This window comes from Musa acuminata, chromosome BXJ2-10, assembly GCF_036884655.1.
Source record: "Musa acuminata AAA Group cultivar baxijiao chromosome BXJ2-10, Cavendish_Baxijiao_AAA, whole genome shotgun sequence".
Taxonomy (NCBI): Eukaryota; Viridiplantae; Streptophyta; class Magnoliopsida; order Zingiberales; family Musaceae; genus Musa; species Musa acuminata.
The window spans coordinates 5,860,871-5,885,070 of NC_088347.1; the positions used below are offsets into that span (position 1 = coordinate 5,860,871).

The window sequence follows — 24,200 nt, forward strand, 5'->3', positions numbered from 1 at the left end:
GTGTACCATGTGTTAGTACGCTTAATACAGCTCGGTATGTACCGTACCAATGGCTGATCGGTATACTGGTACGGTACGGTATTCAGAACCTTGCTTCATACAATGGCTTAGATGACTATTAACTTATTTGTGTATTGTGATGTCCGTATATTACAATGGCGTGTTCCAATGTAATATATGTTGTTTTACATACTTAAACCACTTGAATTATATGAATCTAGTTTTAATTAATCTTTAAAAGGTAGGAAACAACCATGAGCTGGGGTTATTTAGAATTTTTGACTGCCGAAATCCTTGAGTCCCACCATGGTACATAGTGACATATTAAGTACACAATATGTGTTGGTGTGCTGACACATATCAGACCCTTACCAATTTGGCTGAAGACCGGCATGGGTCCAGCACCCAAAACTGTAAACCATGGTAACCATCTCCAACTTCCACTACTCTATAGAGGTGGTTACCTTCTTTTTCTAGCCAAAATTGCAAAAATATCAAATTCATTATTAGTTGAGAATATTATATGGATTCCTATCAATATTTTCTTTTCCGACTTCCATTTTTCAGATTTCATTATTAAGTTGAGAATATTATACTATATTGTTATCCATTATAATAAAACTAGTTCGAGCAATTAAACTAGAGATCATGATGCCCGCTAACACAATCCAGCATGTGCTGGACTTTACCAAGCAATGGTGATGACATTGACACATGACCAGGGTAATTTATCCATGCGTTGGCCAACAAAGAGGGCATGTTAAGTTGCTAACCATATTGGTAGCAGCATATGTGCTCTCACCAGAAAACCAATTACTTCTTTACGTGCATGCATAATGACATAATTATGCAAAACAATTATTTATTTTATACTTCTGAGATATGCAGTTAACAGAGTTGTTTTGCTAATATGTCAATATTCAGAATGGACAAGCTTCAAATTAATAAAATGTACTAATAAGTAAGATTCACATATCATACCGCATCAACTTGAACTGCTTTATTGTTGTAGACTGATGCACCAGATACTTGCATTAGTGCAATGCCATCAGAAGTATAAGTTTCATCATTCAGATTCTTGTCTGCAATGAACTCTTTATAACCAGAGCTGATTCCACCCTATGCAACAAAAAGTTTTTACTCAACAAGATAGCTCCTGCTCTTTAGGCAATAAAAGAATGGCACTAACAGATTTTTTTTCTGTAATTTTGTATAAATAACATTAAAATTAGGGTATTGATACCTTCAAAACAACCATGGGCTGAAAGAGTGCAATGAACTGTGGCGGTTCTTTTCCTTGAAAAATGCGGCCCTGCAGGAGACATGGTTCAAATAAAGCTTCTTCTCCTTCTCATTTTCTGAGTAAAAGATTAAAAGTATGAAATACCTGCACTGGTCTTTCTTTTAAGGAACTCCACATTGTATTAGCCAGCTGAGTAGCCATCATTTGGTCATCCTAGAAAGAAATAATATCATATTATGGCACCAAGTACACCAAGCCTATTTAAAAAGCTGAGTGAATTGTTTTTGTGATATTAGTTATAACTCTTAAACCTAGACATGCAATTTTGGTTGGAATAAGAGCTTCCATCTGAAATAGCAAATTAATGTACATCTCTTGAGTTTGCATCACAAGTAGATTTCCAAGTTTCTTCATATGGTTGGTAGAGTGGTCATGACAGTTAAAGATGGTGAAATAAAAACACAGAATGTTAGGTTCAAACATGACAATGAAAAGGGGTTGAAGTTCTTTCAGGGTAAATCATAAATTGAAAATTTAGAGAGAAAAGAAACTATGGGGTTTGATTTGTAATGTAAATATTGTCATAGCCTAGCATTAACAGTTTAATCAGACTTGATCTTTGACCTTGTTGGACAAAGTTTAGGATGCTATTTCTTAGGCTGAAAGATGGTAAAATATGATGCAAAAATATATCATAAAATTGAATATACATGCAAAGATAAACAGAATATTTCATCAAAATTTGCTAATTAATGGATAATAAGCATACAAATTCTAACCCAGATCAATTAGTTTTTACAAGATGGTAGAGCATATTACAGTTAATCACATTATAATTCAAAGAACTGAGTTGAAAAACTCCTCTTTTCCTTCTTCAATGAGATTTGGTTGTAGCTATTTACCTGAATACTATCATTTCCCATCCAACAGGTTAAGCAGTAGTCTTCTTTCTTCTCACCAGAATGATACGTATAGAGCACAATATAACAATCTCCACTGTAAAATTTACCAATCTCTTCTTTTGGGATTGGACTTTTGGCACTGCTATTAATGCGCCAAACCTGAAAGTGCTTTTATAATTTAGAATTTCAAAAATCACTATCTAGCTTCACTTGCAGGTATCTATAAGATTAACAAAAATGAATAAGAAACCTCAAGTTTTCCACCGCCTTCAAGCAAAGGAGGAACTTCATCATTTAGAGGAGAGCCTTTTGAGAGTCCTTTGATATCAATACCTTGTTGCTTTAACAATGCTACCCAAGCATAACATGATACAAAATTATCCAGAATGAACAAAATCATAGTCAATGGTTCAGATCATTAACAAAATTGTTACTGATACCTGCAACTTTTCCTCGTCCTTCCTCTCCACCAGAGGTTCCTGTTGCTGTACCCGCAGGCCATGATTCAAAGTTGGATTTATATGAATGTGTTTCATAACCTTGAATAACTTGAGTAATGCGTGTTGTTTTTGGTCTATTTTGACTGATGATGAAGTCCTGAAAAGATTAAGGTCTTTAAGAGAACATATTTAAAAGCACACACCAGAATTGCAAAATAAAAAAGGAAAAAAACCTCTGCAACTTTGCTGGCAGCTTTTCTCTCATCAACTTGTGTCACCCGACCAACCCAAATGAATATCTCAGCCCCACAATCCAGCAAATAGCATTTATTGTTCTCCAACATTGCTTTAGAAAGTGTACCTTCTTCCAGCTTCAGTTGACCATCAACGATACTACAAAAAACTTCTATATAACACTTGATAGCAAAACTAACTTCAATATTTCTAGTAAACTAGTAAAACTTCAAATTAGAATAGATGAAAATTACATGCACGATATGTTTAGCATTATACACATACTGAGTATGTGTTTAAGTTTAACCAGAAAGATAACTTCAAGCAACAAAAAAAAATTAGCAATAATAAGTTTTCATGCATGTTTGCAAAAGCATAAACAAATAGTACAATGGACTCGAAGAAGATAAAACAAGGACAAGAGCACTGACAATCTATCACAGAAGTAAATCATGTTGCTCAGCTGGTATCCAAGATAAAAAAGTAAAAATATAATGCTAAGATCCATTTGCTAAGTAGTCATGGTTCTTACAAACTAAATTCTTTTCCCATCAGTTTGGCAAAGCAGGTAAAGAACAGAGCCATCATTATCTAGAACATTTGATATGGCATATGAACACATGATAATGCTCCCTTCTAATATTAGGAAAAAACTCATGGTGTTCAAAAGCATAATTTAACACTTGGAATAATCAAAAGCATATGTATCCAGAGAACGAGATTCTAAAATTAAGATTTGCTGTAAGTAAAAGACAATTGTGGTCTTCAATGTGAAACCATGCGTCATTTTCTACCAAAGAAACAGCTTTTTAACCAAGTAGAAAGAAGCACCCTTTCTTTCCTTCTTACTGTTTTCCCCCCTTGTGGTAACATTTGAGTCACAGTAATCCTCTTTCCTTCTTAACATCAATAAGTCAATAAACATGATTAAAAGAAAGCCGATCAAGGATTGTAATTTTGTACTGTACTGGAGTTTCGATCTTAGCTCGGTACGGTGTGGTATGCTTCGGCGTACCACTCGATATATGTGTATATATACAAGGTTCGCCGTACCGTACCATACCAACGTTTCGATCAGGGCTCGGTATGGTACGGTACCGGTGTACTGGGTAGTACATCAGGGTGTACCGCTCGGTACACCCTGGTCTACCGAACAATTTTATACTTTTTTCATATTGTAGCAGTGCTACAGTATAGTACTGTAGCATTGTAGCGGTACCGGGCGGTCCGCGTACCAATAACCTATCGGACCGATATGAGCGATACGCTTCGATATGACAGACCTTGTATATATATATATATATATATATATATGTGTATGTGTGTATAATATATATGTATATATATAATGATAAAAAGTTAAAAAATAATAAAAAAGGTGACGTCGTCTCGTTTCTTCTCCCCACACGGGGAGAAGAAACCGAGGAGAAGAATTGGTATACATATACACATATATATAATAAAAAAAGGTTAAAAAATAATAAAAAAGGGTGACGTTGCCTCGTTTCTTCTCTCTGTGTGGGGAGAAGAGGTTTCTTCTCTGGTTTTTTCTCCCTACACGAGGAGAAGAAACAGAGCGTTCTCCCCACGAAGCCTCGGTGACGTCGCCGAGGCTTCTTCTCCCCGCGCGGATGAGGAGAATTCGTCGAGGCCTCATCACCTCAGACGAGGAGGAGGCGACATCTCATTTGCCACATCCGGCGAGGGAGGGCAGCGACAGTTCGGGATCGTCGAGGGAAAGCGGTGTCAGGTCTTCAGGTTCTCCCTTTTCTTCTCCCTCTTCTTCCTTCTCCCTCGGCTAATACAGCCTGGTAGCGAGCTGTAACGGACAAACTTCTAAACAAGATGTTGGATGTAATGCTTATGTCTGTCCGTTGTCTGTTGGCATGTTCATGCCTTGTACAGCAGGTAGAGGGGCGGCCGAAGGCTTATAAGTCCCATTTTAGTTGGGTTGGTGGCCTCTTTAGGCTTGTAAATAAAGGTTGTGTCATGTGGACACATTCGAGAGCTTTTCGGTCTGTAATGGACCATTTTACCCTTTGTTGTGCAACTATTCAGAGCTTGTAAAGTCTGTTTGTAATTTGTATTGTCTATGAAGTGTTTTTCGGACATGTTTGCTTGTGGATCCCGATTGAGGCGTTCTCTTTAACCCGTTCTCTCTTTTGTTGGTCCTAAGGGACAATGGGAGGCTTCGGGGAGGCTGACCTTTGCGGACGGACGCGCGAGGGTGCCGCACGCCTTAGGCAAAACCAGCTAAGGTCGTGACAATATGGTATCAGAGCGGGACAAGCACTCATAGAAACACTTTACATGCAAACGTGGGGGACCTAGTGGGGCTGCATGGAGGGCAGTCAGCACACGCGCGACCGTTTGAGGGAAAACGGGCATGGAGATGTAGGGAAAAGAGTCGCTCAGAGGAGCGGGCATCTGACATTGGCATTCAGAGGAATGGCCAACCCTTCGCGCAAGAGGCACCACGAGAACAGGCAAGCTTGGAAGAATTTGGAGCGCACAAAGGCTGGGATGGCTGAGTTTGAGCTACGGCTCAACGTTGACAACTATACTTGATGGTGCTCTAGGCAGGCGAGGCGCTTGGCAAGAATGAGACCATCCAAGGTGGAATGAGTTGCTCAACGACCAAAAGAGTTATGCAAAGCTCACAGAGGTGAGGGGAATTGCTAACTCGAAGAATTTGGTACTCATGCATGGGCTTGTATGCGGACGATGGAATGTTCGTGGCCATCCCAAGGCGGCCGAGACTCGGCGCCAATGGAGCATTAAAACTTTCTCTTCGGCATGCAAAGGATACGTCCGTAGAAGGCTGAAGTGTGCAACGAGTTCAGCATGTTGCTAGGCCTTGAGGGGTGCAGTGGTGGCTGTATTGACGTGGAGGCGCAATCTAGCAAGTGCGTTTGCAAGAGGCAGAACAATGCACAGTTTGTTCAGCAGATCGGAGTAGTCCAAGGGGATGGTGGTCTCCAAAACGAAGAGAGATGTTGCTCCAACGAGACAGTTATCCAGGAGGGATAAGTCTCGGCACTCCAGAGGGAGAATCATGTGAGACGGACTTCACATGTTGAGGAGGAGTACCTCACGTGGAGTTGTCGCTTGATCTCGCTCGAGAGAATGCATTGGTGGATGCATTGCGAGATCAAGTGGGGGAGCGACCTGAAGCAACTTAAATGAAGGCACACTTAGAGTCGATATGGAGATCGGACTCAAGGGAGGGTTGACCCGTGGAATGGTGGGCGCGAGGGCCACCATCGACTCAATGCAAGAACGAGGAGCGGAGCAACTTGGGTGTAACTTGGCGAAGTACCCAAGCCGCATGAAGGGAGCCAGCAGTGAAGTTGGAACATGGAGCAGAAGCACAGTGCTTTCCTTAGACAGAGGTCAAAGACATGAACTCTTGCAGAGGCAAGGGTAGGATCATGTTGTTCCATGGGTCCTTCTTTCTGACGGAGCGGACTCATCTTGCATGGTGCCAAAGACGAAGGGAGTTTCGCGGCACATGCACCTTAACTCGGAAGAGCATTTGATGGAGGAACTAAGGCGACTCAACTTGCGGAGGCGAAGTTGGGTTCATAAGGCCTTAGCACGGGGCAAGAGGACGCAGAGGCGGGTACTCTTGAAGAATATGCCACAGTGTTGCCATTTGAGTTGCTATGAAGGAAGCAGTGCGCAGCGGAGATTGTGCTGGTAGGGGCAGAGGCCCAGGATCCAGGCAATGGTGCACAGATCAGTGAAGTCGGTGGACTTCGAGAGCTACTAGGCGACGGACTGTCCTAGAGCGGTGCTTCATCTAGGTGTGACCCAAGAGTGGGTGGATGAAGGTCGATTGCCAAAGGAGCGAACAAAATCGAAGGTGGAGGAGACCCTACGATGTATTGGCAGAGGCCATACATGGAGGGTTCAAAATTCGAGTTTATTCCACAAGGATCAGAATGCAATGGAGATGTCACCAGGAGGCGACATGGTGCAGCGGATCGTGGTGGAACAGTTCGTGGCAATGCGACACACACGACATAGTCCCGTGAGGGATGAGATCATATGGAGGTATGATCGGGAGCTACTGGGAGCTCCGCTTTGGTGAACAACACGACGGCAAGAAGGGCTATGGATTCAAGGAGTGAAGGCCATGGTACCGCAGAGGCGGGTCTTCCGGGCGTGCACCGAATTTTGCATCGGATGAAAACCTTGGCCATCAGCATATGGGGGCTGGGTTCCACCAAGGGAAAAGTTCGAATGCAAGTACCAGTGAGTTCCATGGGAGGGACTTGATCATACAGAGGTATGATCGAAGCAGCTGGAGAGTTGGACTGCTCCAGAGCTCATATTCGCTTAAGGGAGCCCGACAAGTCAGAGGACAAGGTCGAGTAAGCGAACGTTGCTACCAAGGAAGCTAAGGAGAACAGAATCGGTGCAAACTCTACAACGTGATGGCAGAGGCCATGCATGGGAGTTGCAGTCTGTCTTTCCATCGACCAAACAGACTGCTTGGAGAACACAGAGGTGTTGAAGCAGGGGGTCGAAAGGGGCGAGGAAGCGACGACGAGTCCAGAGGGACTTAGCTACCCAAAATCAAGCATCAGTTAGAATGGAGGTGGACTCAGAGGAGTGCCACGGAGACATCTCTACTGATTGTGAAGAAAAGGGATACAGAGGCGAGGCGACGGATAGTAGGGCCATGGGCATGGCAGCGCCATGGTACCGCAGAGGCGGGACTTCCGTGCAAGTCATTGATCCCTTGCTCCCATGGAGGGAGAGCGCTTGGTCGTGAAAGGGGCCGAGGAGGTGGAGCATGCAGAGGCAATCTCCAAGTACCGAGACAAGGCTGAAGGGCAGAGGCTAAGAAACTTCATAAGACCGGTGTCAACAAGTTTCTCATCAAGATAGCCGTAAGTGAAGGACTTCGGGTCACGCAAGAGTGCACGACCAAGGAACGAAGCAGGCAGTACACGGTGCTGTACCTTTGCTACTCAGTGGAGTAGGCGGCAGGGTTGATGGAGAAGACGGTACAATCCCAGAGGCGACCTTATCTATCAGAGAATTACTCCAAGTTGGGGTGAAAACTTCCCGCATTCCAGAAGTTCGATGGCATTGAGAAGGTGAATCACAGTAGCCAACTCAACGCAAGGAGTGCAAACACTTCAAGTGCTTCAGAAGTGTGAGCAAAGAGCAGGCGAAGACTAGTAACCAGCTCGATGCATGAAGTACAACCTCGAGGAGGCGGGCGAAGTCAAAGTAACCTTTGCCTTCTCAACTCTTAAGAGAATGGGCGAAACCGAGTACCCCAGTTCTCTTATCTATCCAGCAGAGGAGCTCTGCACAAGTTCAAAGACCCTTCGAAGATAATGGAAGACAATAGTTGTCAAATCCTCACCAACGGTGATCAGTGCTATTGAGAGTAGATCGTCCGCTTCATTTCCCAACGAAATGCCAATCGAAAGCGGAAGTGATGCGAACCTACTTGGATGCGACAACTAACTGAAAGAAGAGTCAATGAGCAAATTTTGTGGAGGAAGGACCCAAAACTTCAGAAGTTTGCGAGGCGATGCTCGTTAAAGCTCCAACAAGCATCCACCCAGTTCAAGCAGCATGTGGAAATTTTGAGAGACTGGCGCAGAAAAGATGGTCTTTTCCTTCATTTGGTGGATCCGCAAGAATCGACAAGGATCAACACAACTCAGCCAACCCCACACCAGAGTCAGAGTCATTGGCGAGTTGAAGCAGCATGGCGGATCAAAGGTTCGACTACTCAGAAACAGCAGCGGAGAGCAGCTGGGAGCCAGGAGGCACATTGCAGCTGGAGCAGAAGATTGAAGACTCAGCAAAGGCGAAGAGTTGCAGTGTTCACAAAGGCTTCGACGAGGACGTCGAAGGGATAAGTGGGGGAGAATGTAACGGACAAACTTCTAAACAAGATGTTGGATGTAATGCTTATGTCTGTCCGTTGTCTGTTGGCATGTTCATGCCTTGTACAGCAGGTAGAGGGGCGGCCGAAGGCTTATAAGTCCCATTTTAGTTGGGTTGGTGGCCTCTTTAGGCTTGTAAATAAAGGTTGTGTCATGTGGACACATTCGAGAGCTTTTCGGTCTGTAATGGACCATTTTACCCTTTGTTGTGCAACTATTCAGAGCTTGTAAAGTCTGTTTGTAATTTGTATTGTCTATGAAGTGTTTTTCGGACATGTTTGCTTGTGGATCCCGATTGAGGCGTTCTCTTTAACCCGTTCTCTCTTTTGTTGGTCCTAAGGGACAATGGGAGGCTTCGGGGAGGCTGACCTTTGCGGACGGACGCGCGAGGGTGCCGCACGCCTTAGGCAAAACCAGCTAAGGTCGTGACAGAGCGGCAACGATCAAAATCGACTGTTACCAACCGATTTTCGGGTAATAACAGGACAAAAACATCCCCAATCAATGGTACCGCCCGATAGCGGATGATCCACATATCAGTCTGTTGGCGGGCTGATACATACCGTCTGTATTCGAAATTAAAATCCTTGCTCTAGATAACGAGAGAATAAGAAAAATCTCCAAACAAATAATCATAGCAAGTCTAGTATGCATTTGCACTTCCAACCAATCTATGTAGAGCTTATAAACGAAAGAAGCCAGTTAACTCTTCCTGTTAGCCTCTCTAGTTTTGAGATCTTTATCAGACTTGATGATTCTTTTATCAAACCCCAAAATAATTTTCTCTTGCCATCATCAACCAGACAAGAATCTGAGATGTAGTACTCCATTTAATTTGAATGGTTTATTGAGACCAAGTTTCCAGAACCCTTCCCTCTCTAAGCAATTATAAAGCACACCAAACAGTGAAAATGCACAGGAAGATAAATTATGGTCAGACACATCGCCTAAGAGAGAAAACATTAAAAACTCATAGGTTATAAATTACCTTGAAATGATGATCACAGAAAGAAATCTAGGAAACTAAGCAATAAAAGATAATGTAAAATAAGCAAAGAAACCAATTTATTTAGGATATGTACTATTGTATTTTAAAGAAAAAACATCTTTCCCCTAGTAAGGGATATCCATAGATGAGAATATGCCCCCTGTTGATGGCTCTTCATAACTGATCTTTCTAAAGAAACTCATGGATGAGAGAGAATACAGAGAGAGAGAGAGAGAGAGAGAGAGAGAGAGAAAGAGAGAGTTTAAACTTGTAAGGTAAAAGATGAGCTAAATGACCCAAACAGAACTCCAATAAGCAAATTATTAAAAATCTGTATTTTTATTAGGTAGGCAGCTAATGAGCAAAAATATAATTATTTGAGGCAATTAAGATATGCTGATAATTTGAAACATAAATTAAACTATAAACCAACCCACCAGGCTCCCACCAATATGGGATCTAGGGAGAATCAATATAACCAGCCTTACCCTAACAAGAATATAGGTAATTTCTCTAAAAAAATATAATAACACTCGAAAAGTATACATGAAACACTGTTATGATTAAATTCATGTTCATATAATCTTAGACATTTCTACTAAAAGGTCACAATTGAATAGGAGGCATGATAACTTCCAATAATAATTTAGTCCAGTAGCAACTAGGTTACCTAACAAGCAACAATGATATATGTTGAAACTAGGAGTATCTATAACAAAATAAAGCATCACATACAGTATAAAAGTCATACATGCACTGTCATGCAAAGAGTAAAAATATATAATTATGTATACCTATAAAGCCTTGAAGGAGTGGTCTCTGGAACAACATCATCTTCACTGATAATCTTTTTGCCAATTGGTGCAAAGCCACCAAAAAGGACCCAGAATTCGCCAGAGTCTGACTCAGCTTGGAGCTTTCCATCATCTTATTCAGCAAAACACGTATTAGCAGAAAGAAAAAAAATGCTCACATGTACGGAATATTCCATAAGAAGCAGGTTCTCTCACCAATAATAGCAACATCACATTTTCCTTCATGGTAGGTGTCCTTCAAATATTGTACCACTTCTAAAGCTTTAGCCCTTTCTTGAATATTAGAGTTAGCACCATTGAACTGATATATTTTCTTTTCAGTATCCAAGATAAATACATCATCATGATTCAGTGATGACCGAGCAAATGGAACCTTTGAAATCAAAATTCTGGAAGTTACCACAAGCATGCAACACATGATTTTGCACATCAAAACTATCCAACAGATCATGGAAAAAATTTAGCACCTGTTTCATTCTGACAACTCGTTTTCCTCTACAAACATATAATCGTGTTTCAAACTTTTCCTCTTCTGGCTTTCTGAATCCAGAAGCAAACCCTCCTTCCAAAGGAATAATGCAAGGTTTGAAGTATGACAATAATTTGTCAGATTCAAAGCCTTGAAGCTCCCTGCGCTGAACAGCACGACCTCCAAGAATAGAATCAAGTTCAACTGTCTTGATTGCTGCAGTCCCAGATTCATCCTGTGATCAATCAAACAAAAAATAAATTTGAACATTGATCTCAACTTCCTCTTTGAATCAAATAAAATCATATATTACTTTTCTAGTCTCCTTAGGTACAATTGGCATACCTGGCTTGACTCTTTTCCGATCCAAAAGTGAATGTCATAAAGGTAGGCACCACCTTTGCCAGAAGTTGTCTGCCACAAGTAACTCACCACATAAAAAAATTGAAGCAGATAGCATTAATGAATACAGAGGTGTCGATGCACATTCACAGCTATATACATTACAGAAGATCCTCAGGAGAAATTTATTTCTGTAATAAAGCCAAATTTCCAACGTAAAAAGTGACATATTGATTTAATTCTAACAAGTAATAATTATTTTTTGCACTACAATGAACAAGAATATCTGTAATGCAGTTGCAGAAATAAAACATAGGATATTAAATGATTCCTTAATTATGATTTTAGTTAAAAGCTGTGAAATAATGTAGAAGAGATGGTTAATTCACCATATGAAAAAGAACTACTGGCACAAGCTGATATATTCAGTCATCTATTAACTTCAACAGGGCCTTATCTACATTGCTCCAAATGCTTAAGCTTAAGCAATTAGTAGTAGGCCCACTTGGTCATGCATACCACAGCACAGACCATCACCAATACACCACTGAGGTGTTACAATCTCCCTACTTGTAGGTCTAGCATCTTGTCAGCATAGTTCATTGTAGTAGCTAATCCTGACACAATACAACAATCTGTATTATCCAAGGCCAATCCGATTTCGCTGGTCTCTTGGTGATATGATTGGTAATTGGTGGGAAACATTTAGAATCAATGAACACAATTCGAGTTGACCAAATGTGCTAATTGTACAACCTGAAAGGAAGAAAGAGGGAAAGACAAGAAAGACAAGAACGAACACCAAGATAGCGGAAAGACAAGAAAAAAATCTGACTATGACCAAGAAATAGTGAATACTAGTATTTGCTTTATGTTACAACTATTAATTTGTCTTCTACAATCATGATTACAATATCTGCAATTTAACTTTATATAATATAGAGAAGAAAGGGTATAAAAAGAGTTAATGGGAGGATAAACAAAATAGGAATGATATCAGAGAGGGTGTAGATGATATATGATTCACACACAAGAAAATATTTGCATTATCCTATACTTCACTTCATGGTAATTAGAGAACCTCTGTGAGGATTACCATTATTTTGAAAACTAATGGTTGATAATTTTTAAATCTTTGCAATGGTATATAATAGTTTAAACTATCAATTCTTTATAATATAGTATAACTATTATTTATTTTCTAATAAACACTAGTCACTTTTTATGAGTCATTTTATTATTTATTTTATATTTATTTTATCTTTTATGTTTGATTCTCATTTTTTTCTGGAAAGAGAGAGATACTATGAAATATGAAGTTTTAAAGAATCTTTTATAACAGAATATTAAAATTGCATACATTTATGAAGGATATATTTCAAATATGAAGGATAACACTCACAACAATTCATTCTACGACAAGATATCAATTTGTAATTTATCAAATTAAGCTCTAGATGTCTTATCATAATGCAAACATTTCAAGTGTAAAATTGCATACATTTATCATCAATTTACCACATTTTTCTCCTCCTTTGTCATCAATAAAAAGGAGAATGATTCAACAATATATGCAAGTGTGGTAAAAATTCATGACATGGTATCATTCAAAAGTTCTCAACATTAAGGAGATAGCTTTCATTACTTCTTCCCTTTGAAAGTAAGGAAGGTAAAGCCATTGAGAACCAACTTTAAATGAAGTTAAGATCAATAAGAGAGTTTCATTATGCTTCATTATTCACAAGGATTAAAATATACATTTGAAAATAAATCCTTGCAAGTGTTCATCTCAAAAAAAAAATCTTCCTTCGTTGAGAAGGAATTCATATGAAAGAATCATTATATCAAATCCATTTCTTAATAAAAATTCACAAAAGATAAGTCCATAAGAGATGCATTTGTCAATTAATTCCATGTATCAAAAATCATTTAGTGATGGAGCATGGATATGAAATAAATTCGATATGGCATAGGCTCATGAAAGCTCCACTCAAGAAATATATTAAATCCGGAAGAGAAATACAACAAAATCATGCAATCGGATAATGTTTTGTTATAGCTTTTCAATTACAATCATGAAGGTAAACATGTTAATCATCATAGAAACTTTTAGCACCAAGGCACAAAATTTCCAACATTAAAGTAAACATGTAATTGAAGCATACAATCATGTCAAATTCATATCATAAATTTTTAGCATCGAATTTAAGTGAGTGATCAAAGAATCAAGAAAGTTCATAAATGAAGTTCAATCAACATTAATATTCCTAACTCCATAAATGCTCACCAAATAATACATCAAGTTGTAGATAACAATAGTTAAACATATCAAGGACTTGTGATCATCAAAGTAAGTGGCATTGCGATCAAAGTGAATAGCATAAAAAGTTTACAAAAACATAGTTTTACAACATGATACGAAGGAATTGTGTCCACTTTTTCTAAATACATACATATGCTCATTCAGGTGGTGGAAAGTTAAAATGTCTAAACAATGTGTTAAACTATCGGTGAATCTATTGCAGCTCAAATAGGATTTGATCTTGTCGATGTTCAAGCCGATCTTGTCTTTGTTCAAAGCGATCCATCTGAATCCCTATGTCTTCGATAGATGATGGAGGTGCTTGCTCTACTGAATGTGATTCCTCAAAGGGACCAATTGGAGGAGATAGATTACCCCTAAAGATTGGTGTTTCTGGTTCTGGTTCTAGTTAAGGGGGATCGGTTCTTTTAGGCATTCTAACCCACATACCATTTCTAAATATACATTTCATCCATCGTAATAGATTTTTATTTATGATGCTAAATCTATCTAGCTTTATAACTTCTTCGTGGAGTGGAATTGCAATATCGTAAGCATGGAGTATTCTAGTGATTATGCCACCATATAGAAGTATCATGTTCTTTTTAGATATTTCTATCATGTTTTGTTAGATACGGTAATCAAAACAGTTGTTATATCCTTTCATGATCCAATACATGGTACCTAGTTCCATTTACTTACTTCATCGTGATGGTATTGTTTCAGGAGAATGATACTAATCAAGATGTAATGAAGTATTTTGGTGCTTAATGGTAATAAATGTTCACAGCTTTTTGGAAGTTTCATTAAGTTGGGATTGCCAAAAATTGTTCCTAAGGCATCAACATATGTGGTACCAATTGTTTCATCATCCCATTGTCCTCTAAAATAACAACCTCTTTCTTTTACCGGGATGCCTATGATATCACAAATAGATCTATCCGTAATGGATATATGACGCCCTAAAAGATAGGTAGACACCCTTTCTTCTTCATGTACATGTAGATTGTTATAAAACAACCTAACAAACCATTGAATAAGATCTAAATCACTTAGTTCATCTAAATCAACATATTTTCCCTTATGAACATTCTTAAATTCAATGGATGCAAACTTTAGGGTATGCTGATTTGAATCAAAAAGTGTGGAATCATAATTTTCTTCTAATCTCCTCTTCCCTTTGTCCCCAAAGGATCTTCTAGAACACATAAATACTACTATTATGAAGATAAATAATGAGCAAGAGTAGATGATATAAAAGAGAAATCAAGGACTTTTAGAGAATACCTTAGTTGAGATCTTCAAGAAGATGTAGGATTGATCCTTGATCTTGTAGGAAATAGAGAGTTTTGGGCAGCTAGAGGGAGAGAATAGAGTTGAAGGAGGATTTAGAGCTACAAGGGGGAGTGGAAAAAAAGTTAGGGTCGATCCTACTGCTGGCCCTAGCTCGGTTTTAAAAGAGGGCAGATTGCGGGCGATGGCACCGTTGGCTGGGCGGTACAATCGCCTGCCACCCGTGACAACTAGCGGTTCTACCACCAATTGGGCGGTACCACCACCTATAGGCAGTAAGCACTGCTTACAGGGGTGTGTGGGCTAATGTGGGTGATTTCAATTTGAAGGGAGTGTTTGTTTGTGGAGCACACAACCCTAATTACATAATCATGTAAAGATTCACATCATAAGATAGAGAAAATTCATATGTTCATGATCGATCTTATGAAATGCATACTCTACTCAAATGTAATATAGAGCTTATATGTTTTAAATATGTTTATGACTCATCATGCAAGCATCGCAAGCTGTAAGTTCATGATCTTGTAAGATATAGTTGGATCCGGAAGAATTGAGGAATGTATCCGATAAATTCGAAAATCTGGAGGATATGTGAAGGGGAATTTATGCATAAGAGTTTACAAGTTTCAAAATTTTGAAGGATCAAACTTAAGTGTTTTACAAGATTCCATCATTAATGTATGGAATATAAGTATCATTTTGTAATTGATATTTTTAATTCTAGTGATCCTCTTTTTGTCATTTTAGTTAGAGAGCGTTATGAGTCATTTTGGATCTCTAGTCATAAATCTTGAGCACCCAAAATGCAAGATATCATCTCTTGCTTTTAACGGAAAATTTCTAAATAATTTATGGTAAGATAATATTATCCGTTTCTCTAAAGGATGGAAAGAGAGTGTGTGTGTGTGTGTGTGTTACTTTTGAGTGCTACGTTAATTCCTCATCAGCACAAGAACAAGTGTTTCGAGTGTGGTAGGTTTGTATGTGGTGGTATCTCTATTATTACGTTTCTACAAAAAGCAAAACGGATGCTTTGATTTCAATTAAGAATGACAATGGATAGTATCATGCCAAGCTTGGCTCAATTGGTTCTTTTTACCTATCAGTATTTGTCTCATATCCGACTAGTAACCATCTTAATTTTGATTCGACCTAAGAGGATTGGATAGGTGTTGGGTACCTCAGAAGACTCGACTGATTTATTCTCTAATATCAAAACTTGTGGGTTATTATGTTTGTTTTCCTCGTAAGGCCCAATTTTGATCCCTTTCATAATAGCTTAAGCTTACGAGGTTTATTGATCGTTCGATTCATAAGCTTTGACATGGTATCGGTGCAGGTAATAAGTTTAAATCACGTACTCTCTCCTAATAATTTAAGCTAAGAATTACTGATAACCCAATTCATTCCATCAATTTAAGCTTATGAGTGTTGTATCACGTGTCAAACCCATATGATCAGATCTCATGCAGACACAGAAGATAGGGTCCAGAGAAAGTCGATTAGTTTGTTATGACTTGAAATAATCTGTAATAGCTCAAATCTTCATAAAAAATGATGGCAAATTTCCTTGTTTCTTTACTAATCTGATTTTGATGTATCAATTTTTTGTGAGACTTGTCGATCTTGTCCATGAGTAGTCTTCTTCTAGTTGAGCCTCTCACCATTGTCAATTTTGATACCAATTATCACAATATAACATGATGACATAATTGACTTATTAATTTTTTTTGAAATTGAATCACTGACTCAAAATATTTAAGTCCAAGTTAACAGTAATATATCCACCTAATCCTTATATATCAATCCTAATATTAGCCATATCTAATATGATACTAAATCAGGATGTTACTAAGATTATAAGTACTTACTAAACCCAAGTTCTTGAAGGAATTTTTTTTATCACAAGTTTAATTCTTCAAATTATGTATGTCAAAATTAAGAGAGCTAATCTATATATAAACATCCTACTTCCTCCTCCTAAAAGCAGCTGATGACAGTTGAGCAGCATAGTACGAACAGCCAGCTTGCAGTCCGTTGCTGCTAATCCAAATCTGCAAGGAAGATGGTGATAAGTAGATAAGATTTCCTCAAGGCAGTTGAGGAAATCTCTAAGTAGTTGAGAAAGGTATAACCTCCCTGGTGAGTATGTATAAATAGCTATCAAGAGCTCACTATCAAATGTATTAACCAATTACATCTTATACATTTCATAGTTTCTTTTACAATTTTTATTTTTCTATCTTCTTCGTTTAATTCTTATCATGGTATCAGAGCAGTTTGCGTAGAGCAAGCCCTCTTCTCGCTGTTTGACTCCTCACAACGGCTTCTCGACCAGAGTCCACCGCCTCCCCTTGAGTCGCAGCCGTAGCCGCTCTACCATCCCTCTCGTGACGACGTCTCCGCCCCTCAGTCGTAGCCATTCACTGCAGCCTACTGCAGCACTTGCGGCTGCTAATATCAGATCCGTGGGCAACACTCCTAAAGGAAGCACAGTCACGGTCTTTGTTTCTACTATCGGCTGCTGCTCCCTTGCCAATCGAAGTCTTCCGCTGACAACTCCGCCGCTCTTCCGGCCACCAAACTCCAACACTGCATTACTACAACTATCTCCAACCTTGCAGATTTCTCCAGCATCGCTGCAGAAATCGCTGCAAGCTGCAGAGGTTTCTCCCACCTCGCTGCAACAATCTCTCTTGCATTCTGCATCGCGCTGCAGCCTCCTCTGCAGTTCATCACTGCAGCTTCATCGCTGCAGCCTCCTCTACAGCGCATTGATCTGCTTTTCTCCTCCTCTCTCCCTCCTATATCTTTACATCTTATCACTTAAACCGCCATAAAATATGGGATGTCTTCATTTTCCCCTTCTGATATTCTTATCCCTGTTTCTGCAGGAATTCTAAGTACTTCTTAAAGTCTTATCACCATCAATGCTGCAGCACTCATTCCCTTCAAATTATCCAAAGGCGGTAACTACGCATCTTGGCGGGCACAACTTTCTAATCTTCTATTTGGTTATGATCTCCTAGGTTACATTGATGGCTCTCTCCCATATCCACCTAACATGGTCACCTAACATGGTTAACATCACAGGCGAACCTAGTCTAGTGCCAAATCCAGCCCACAAACTATGGTTACGTCAAGATCGCCTCATCCTCCAAGTTATTCAAGCTACTGTTGCTAGATCCGTTGCCCCGCTGATATCCTCATGTACGACTGCTGCAGAAGCATGGTGCAAGTTACAAACAACTTTGGCAAATCGCTCATGTACTCATGCTCGGACTTCTCTCCAATTTGATGAAAACAAAACAAGAGGGAAGTACTATTGCTGATTATCTACAAACTATCAAAGTTATCATCGATGACTTGGCTTTGATAGGTCATTCTCTCAGTGATGAAGAAGTCCTAATCCATACCCTCAATGGCCTAGGAGGCGAGTACAAAGAACTGGCAGCAACTCTTCGGGCACGCGACTCACCAATATCATTCGAAGAACTTTATGATAAGTTGATCGACTATGAGACATATTTGAAGCGTGATGATATGTTGCCCGGACCACCTATTACAGCTCAGGTCAATCAAAAATCCAAGAGGAAGAGCAACCAGTATAATAAGCACGTCAACAACGGTCTGGCTAAGCTGCCTCCCAGCCCTATGGCACCTAGACCAAACCCCCCATATCAAGGTGGTAACTTTCATAATCCTCAGTTATCGCGTCCTGACTTCACAAGCCACCAACAAGTCGTTTGCCAACTATGTGATAAAGTCGGACACTCTGCAAAAGTTTGTCGATCTCGCCCTAGGCTCCCTACTCCATCACAGTGGCCTCAGGCGAATTTCATGGCTACTCCAACTCCTACCCAACCTAATTGGATTGTGGACTCGGGCGCCTCTCATCACATCACCTCTGATCTTCAAAACTTGTCCATCCACAACAACTATGACGGAAATGAAGATATCATCATCGGTGACGGTAAAAGAATTCCTATTACTCATTCTAGTTCCTCAACGCTTAGTTCACTTACCACAACTTTTACACTCGATGATGTTCTGTGTACACCTAACATTAAAAGAAACCTCATTTATGTTTCTCAATTCTGTAAACAAAATAATACCTCAATTGAATTATTTCCTAACTTTTTTCTTGTCAAGGATTTGAGCACGGGGGCATCCTTGGTCCAAGGCCAGAACAAATATAACATTTATGAGTGGCCATCTGCTTCGTAAATTACCCTTCCTACTGCTCACTCTTCAATCGTAGCTCCGGTTGATGTATGGCATCGTCGTCTTGGTCATCCCTCCCCTTTTATCCAGCAAAAATTACTTTCTTATTATTCTCTTCCTACCTTGAAAATCAATAGCACTGTCAGTCATTGCGATGCTTGTCTTTGCAATAAAAGTCATAAACTACCTTTTGGGACAACCTCCATTTCTTGCTCTAAACCATTTGAAATCATTTATACTGACGTATGGGGCCCTGCCCCAATTCCTTCTTTTGACAAGTTTCATTTTTATGTCATTTTTGTAGATTATTTTATTAAGTACACATGGTTATATCCTCTCCACCATAAGTCTGATGTTTCCATAGTATTTACCAACTTTCGAAAGTTGATCGAAATTTTTTTTCAATCTTCCATTAAAACGGTTTACTCTGATGGCGGAGGCAAATATCAAGCCCTCACATGTTGTCTCTCTGCTTGTGGTATACAACACCTCAAGTCACCCCCACATACTCCCCAATTGGTTGCCTCTGCCGAACGCAAACATCGGCATATTGTTGAAACTGGTCTCTCCCTTCTACATCAAGCATCCATGCCACCACCTTTTTGGTCAGTAGCCTTTCAAACTGCAGTTTATCTCATTAATCGTATGCTCACTCTAGTCTTACAATACCAATCACCATTTGAAAAATTATTCCACAAGCTTCCAAACCTTCATAAACTCAAAGTTTTTGGCTGTTTATGTTATCCATGGCTCCGTCCCTATGCGTCATATAAGCTAACACCACGATCTAAGCCTTGCACTTTTATAGGCTACTCCCTTGAACAAAATGCTTTTCGATGTTATGAACCCCAAACTAAAAAAATCTTTATATCACGTCATGTTATTTTTGAGGAGTCTGTCTTTCCTTTTCAAAATAATCCTACCATGCAAGCTACTCCGATAAACATACATCACTGGAATATCCCTCCGATCTCTTCACACGAACCTCCAATGACACAGTCCAGTCCTTACCCTCAAGATCCGCATACTACTATTACTCCTGTTCAACAGCTTCTCACTCCCTCTATTTCTCCACTTCTTTCCTCACAAGTTTCCCCTATTAATGAGGTAATACCCTCGGCAATATTGCCAATGACTTTACCTTCTCCTAGACCTAGTGATATAGTTGTGCCGACGGTTGGCCCGGTCCATGACAATGACTCGCCCTCGGCTATACCACCAACACAATCTACCACTTCCATTCCCCCTAGACATCCAATGACAACATGCTCCAAAAGTGGTATTTTCAAACCACGTCAGGTCCTTGACTTACATGCTATAACAAGTTCCTCCACTGAGGCCAGTGAACCTACTACAATCACTCAAGCCCAAAAATCTTCTCATTGGCGTAAAGCCATGTGTGACGAATACGATGCTCTCCTCCACAACTCTACATGGACCTTAGTACCCTTTCATCACACACAAAATATCATCAGGTGTAAATGGGTCTTTCGAATTAAGCGGAACCCAAACGGATCCGTTGCCAGATATAAAGCACGTCTAGTCGCCAAAGGGTTTCATCAACGACCTGGTGTCGACTTCACAAAGACATTTAGTCTCATTGTTAAACCCACAACAATCCGTCTTATCTTGAGTTTGGCCATCTCAAAGAGCTGGCACATACGACAATTGGATGTTAACAATGCCTTTTTACAGGGGTCACTTACTGAAGATGTCTTTATGCAGCAACCTCCTGGTTTTGTTCATCCTCAATATCTGAGGCATGTTTGCAAACTTCAAAAAGCTATTTATGGACTTCGTCAAGCTCCAAGGGCTTGGTATAACGAGCTTGGCTCGTTTTTTACCTCAATTGGCTTTATCAATTCCAAGTCTGATACCTCGTTATTCATTTGCTAGCAAAATGGAAGCATAATATATCTTTTAGTATATGTGGATGATATTATTGTCATAGGAAATGATCCTTTGAAGACTCAAGCATTTCTAAAGCACTTGGCCGATCGCTTCTCCCTCAAAGATCTAGGAACTTTAAGCTACTTTCTGGGAGTGGAAGCAACATTTACATCTTCGGATCTCTTCCTATCACAAAGAAAGTATATTCAAGATTTATTATCAAAGACAAACATGCAGGACGCGAAAGAGGTTACAACTCCTCTCTCTACCAGTGAATCACTTAAATTATGTGATGGAAGTCCTGCTACAGATTCGACTCAATATCGACAAGTCCTTGGCTCCTTACAGTACTTGGCTCTCACGCGTCCAGATATTTCATTTGCCGTCAATAAATTATCACAATTCATGCATCGACCATCTACTATGCATTGGTCTGCGATCAAACGAATTTTGTGGTATCTTAAAGGGACTCTTAATTATGGCATTTTTCTTCGCAAAAATACTTCACTCCATCTCCATGCCTTTGCTAATGCTGATTGGGCAGGGAACTTTGATGATAGAACATCTACATCAGGATACATTGTCTTCCTTAGAGCCACTCCAATCAGTTGGAGTTCTAAAAAACAACATATGGTTGCACGATCTACAACTGAAGCTGAATACCGTGCCATCGCCACCACCGCTGCTGAACTCAATTGGGTCACAAATCTACTCAAGGAACTCAACGTCAACTCCACGGTTATTCCTACAATATATTGTGACAATATTGGTGCTACCTACTTATGTGCCAATCTAGTGTTCCATTCCCGCATGAAATACATTACCATCGACTTCCACTTCGTGCGAGATCAAGTTGTCAGACACCAACTCCGTGTTTCTCACGTACATACAGCTGATCAACTAGCAGACTCACTCACAAAGCCTCTCACTCGGAAACCATTTTCATCTCATCGGTCCAAGATCGGCATGCTTGATGGAAGCTCAATCTTGCGGGGGCATGATAAGTAGATAAGATTTCCTCAAGGCAGTTGAGGAAATCTCTAAGTAGTTGAGAAAAATCCTCCCTGCTGAATGTGTATAACCTCCCTGCTGAGTGTGTATAAATAGCTATCAAGAGTTCACTATCAAATGTATTAGCCAATTACATCTTATACATTTCATAGTTTCTTTTATAATTTCTATCTTTCTATCTACTTCGTTTAATTCTTATCAGATGGTACTTTGGTTTGCGCTGCTGATGCATGCGATGGCTTGTCTCTACCCTCTCTGTGGAATCCAAGCAGGAGAGAAGAATGTCCATGGCACTATTGACTGTGCTGTGTGCCTTGAGACCTGCAAGTTACTCCCAGAATCATTGTCGACATTCACAGTGTTCACATGCTTTGCTGCTGCAAAGCAAGTAAGGCAAGAAATATGCCAAGGAGTTAGCTTGATGATTAGAGAATAATCAACGTGCAATATAAATGTTCTTGATCATGCATTGCGAGCTTTACATAATCCAAAACCTACACAACTGGAATGGATTAATTAGTGTTAGGACAAACATCCTTCAGAGAAGGCAAGTAACAATCCTAGGGGTCCACTTAGTTGGAAGGATAGTTTCAGAATCATTACTGTTAGTTTGGTAAGTTCCACAGTCCCACATCAGAAAAATCAGGCTTGTTATCTCCTATTGGAACTATAAATAAGGGTATGGGCTTTGAAGTCAAATGCACCATAAGAAAAACCTAAGTGCTTGTTTTGGATTTAAGTCCACACTCAGTTAAATAGTTTGGGCTTATAGTTTGGGTTTTTTCTTGTTTAGTATTTTCGGGTGTTTTATGGCCTAGGAACATCTTCCTAAGGCATTTGTAATAGTCTCTTTTATAATAGTGATTTGCTCCTCTTTCGTCCGTGGATGTATGTCAAGGTTAATTGACCGAACCACGTAAATCTGGTGTTCTTGTCGCTTTTATCTTTTCGCTTTATTGTCTTTGTTGGGTTGCCAAAATTACCCTTTGGTAAATTTCTTGGGGCTAGCTCTAATAAACTGGTATCAGAGCCTGGTTTCAGGATCTTTTGGCAACAATGACAATAACAAAGATCATTGTCGAGAAATTCGACGGCATGTGGCAACTTAAGATGGAGGCCATTCTGATTCAAGATGGAGTTGATTTGGCACTACAGGGGGCTAAGAACATTCCAAATGGTACGTCAAAAGAAGATTTTGTGGGTATGGATAAGAAGGCCCGACCCAACATTAATCTAAATCTCTCTGACGAGGTTTTACGAAAGGTAGCTACGGAGACTACGGCTAAGAACATGTGGGATAAGCTTAAAGCCTTGTATATGAAGAGGATAGTATATGAAGAGGACAGTAGAGAATCGTCTCTACTTAAAGTAGAGTTTGTATATGCTTCAAATGACTGAAGGTACATCTATACTCTTACATCTTGATAAATTTGATTCTTTGGTTATGAATTTAGAGAATATAGATGCAAAAATTGATGATGATGATAAGGCCCTGTTACTTTTGTGTTCTCTTCCCCAATCTTTTAAGCATTTCCGTGATACTATGATTTATGGAAAAGAAACAATTTCATATCAAGAAATTAAATCTATACTAAAATCTGAGTAGACAAATAGAGAGAATCAAGTTGAAGGTCTAGTTGTTAGGGGGAGAATAGATAAAAGAGAATTTGACAGTAGTAGATCTAAATCCAGACATAGAAATTTGGAATGCAAATATTGTCATAAAATAGGGCACATTAAGGCTGATTGCTTTAAATTGAAAATAAATTAAAGCAAAAGGAAAAAATTGTTAAGAAAACTACTGAATCCGCTAAAGCTAGTGTAGCAACTGATGAGAATGTTGGAAATATTTTCTCTGCTATTGATGACAGGACGAGGTCTAAAATTGAATGGATTTTAGATTCGGGTTGTTCTTATCATATGTGTCCTAATAAAGATTTGTTTTCCACGTATGAATCTTATAATGGTGGAATTGTTTTGATGGGCAATAATGCAGCATATGATGTTATTGGTAGAGGAACAATCCGAATTAAAATGCATGATAGTATTGTGAGGACGCTCACTAATGTTAGACATGTTCCTGATTTAAAAAAGAATCTCATCTCTTTAGGCACCCTAGAGGCCCTTGG

The 24,200-nt window shown here is 39.6% G+C and overlaps 1 protein-coding gene across 1 annotated transcript in view; it reads right to left on the bottom strand.

The window, feature by feature from the left end:
- Nucleotides 1-17,655, bottom strand: part of LOC135626006 (villin-2-like) — a 44,468-nt gene extending 26,813 nt beyond the window's left edge. The window contains exons 1-12 of the mRNA XM_065131197.1: nt 17,564-17,655; nt 11,352-11,433; nt 11,005-11,241; nt 10,733-10,910; nt 10,517-10,649; nt 2,819-2,978; nt 2,586-2,742; nt 2,396-2,496; nt 2,146-2,304; nt 1,388-1,456; nt 1,244-1,312; nt 982-1,119 (exon numbers count right to left, since the gene is read on the bottom strand). Of these exons, the coding sequence (XP_064987269.1) occupies nt 982-1,119; nt 1,244-1,312; nt 1,388-1,456; nt 2,146-2,304; nt 2,396-2,496; nt 2,586-2,742; nt 2,819-2,978; nt 10,517-10,649; nt 10,733-10,910; nt 11,005-11,241; nt 11,352-11,433; nt 17,564-17,655 (1,575 nt within the window). The remainder of the gene's footprint in view (nt 1-981; nt 1,120-1,243; nt 1,313-1,387; nt 1,457-2,145; nt 2,305-2,395; nt 2,497-2,585; nt 2,743-2,818; nt 2,979-10,516; nt 10,650-10,732; nt 10,911-11,004; nt 11,242-11,351; nt 11,434-17,563) is intronic.
- Between the last annotated feature and the right edge of the window lie 6,545 nt (nt 17,656-24,200).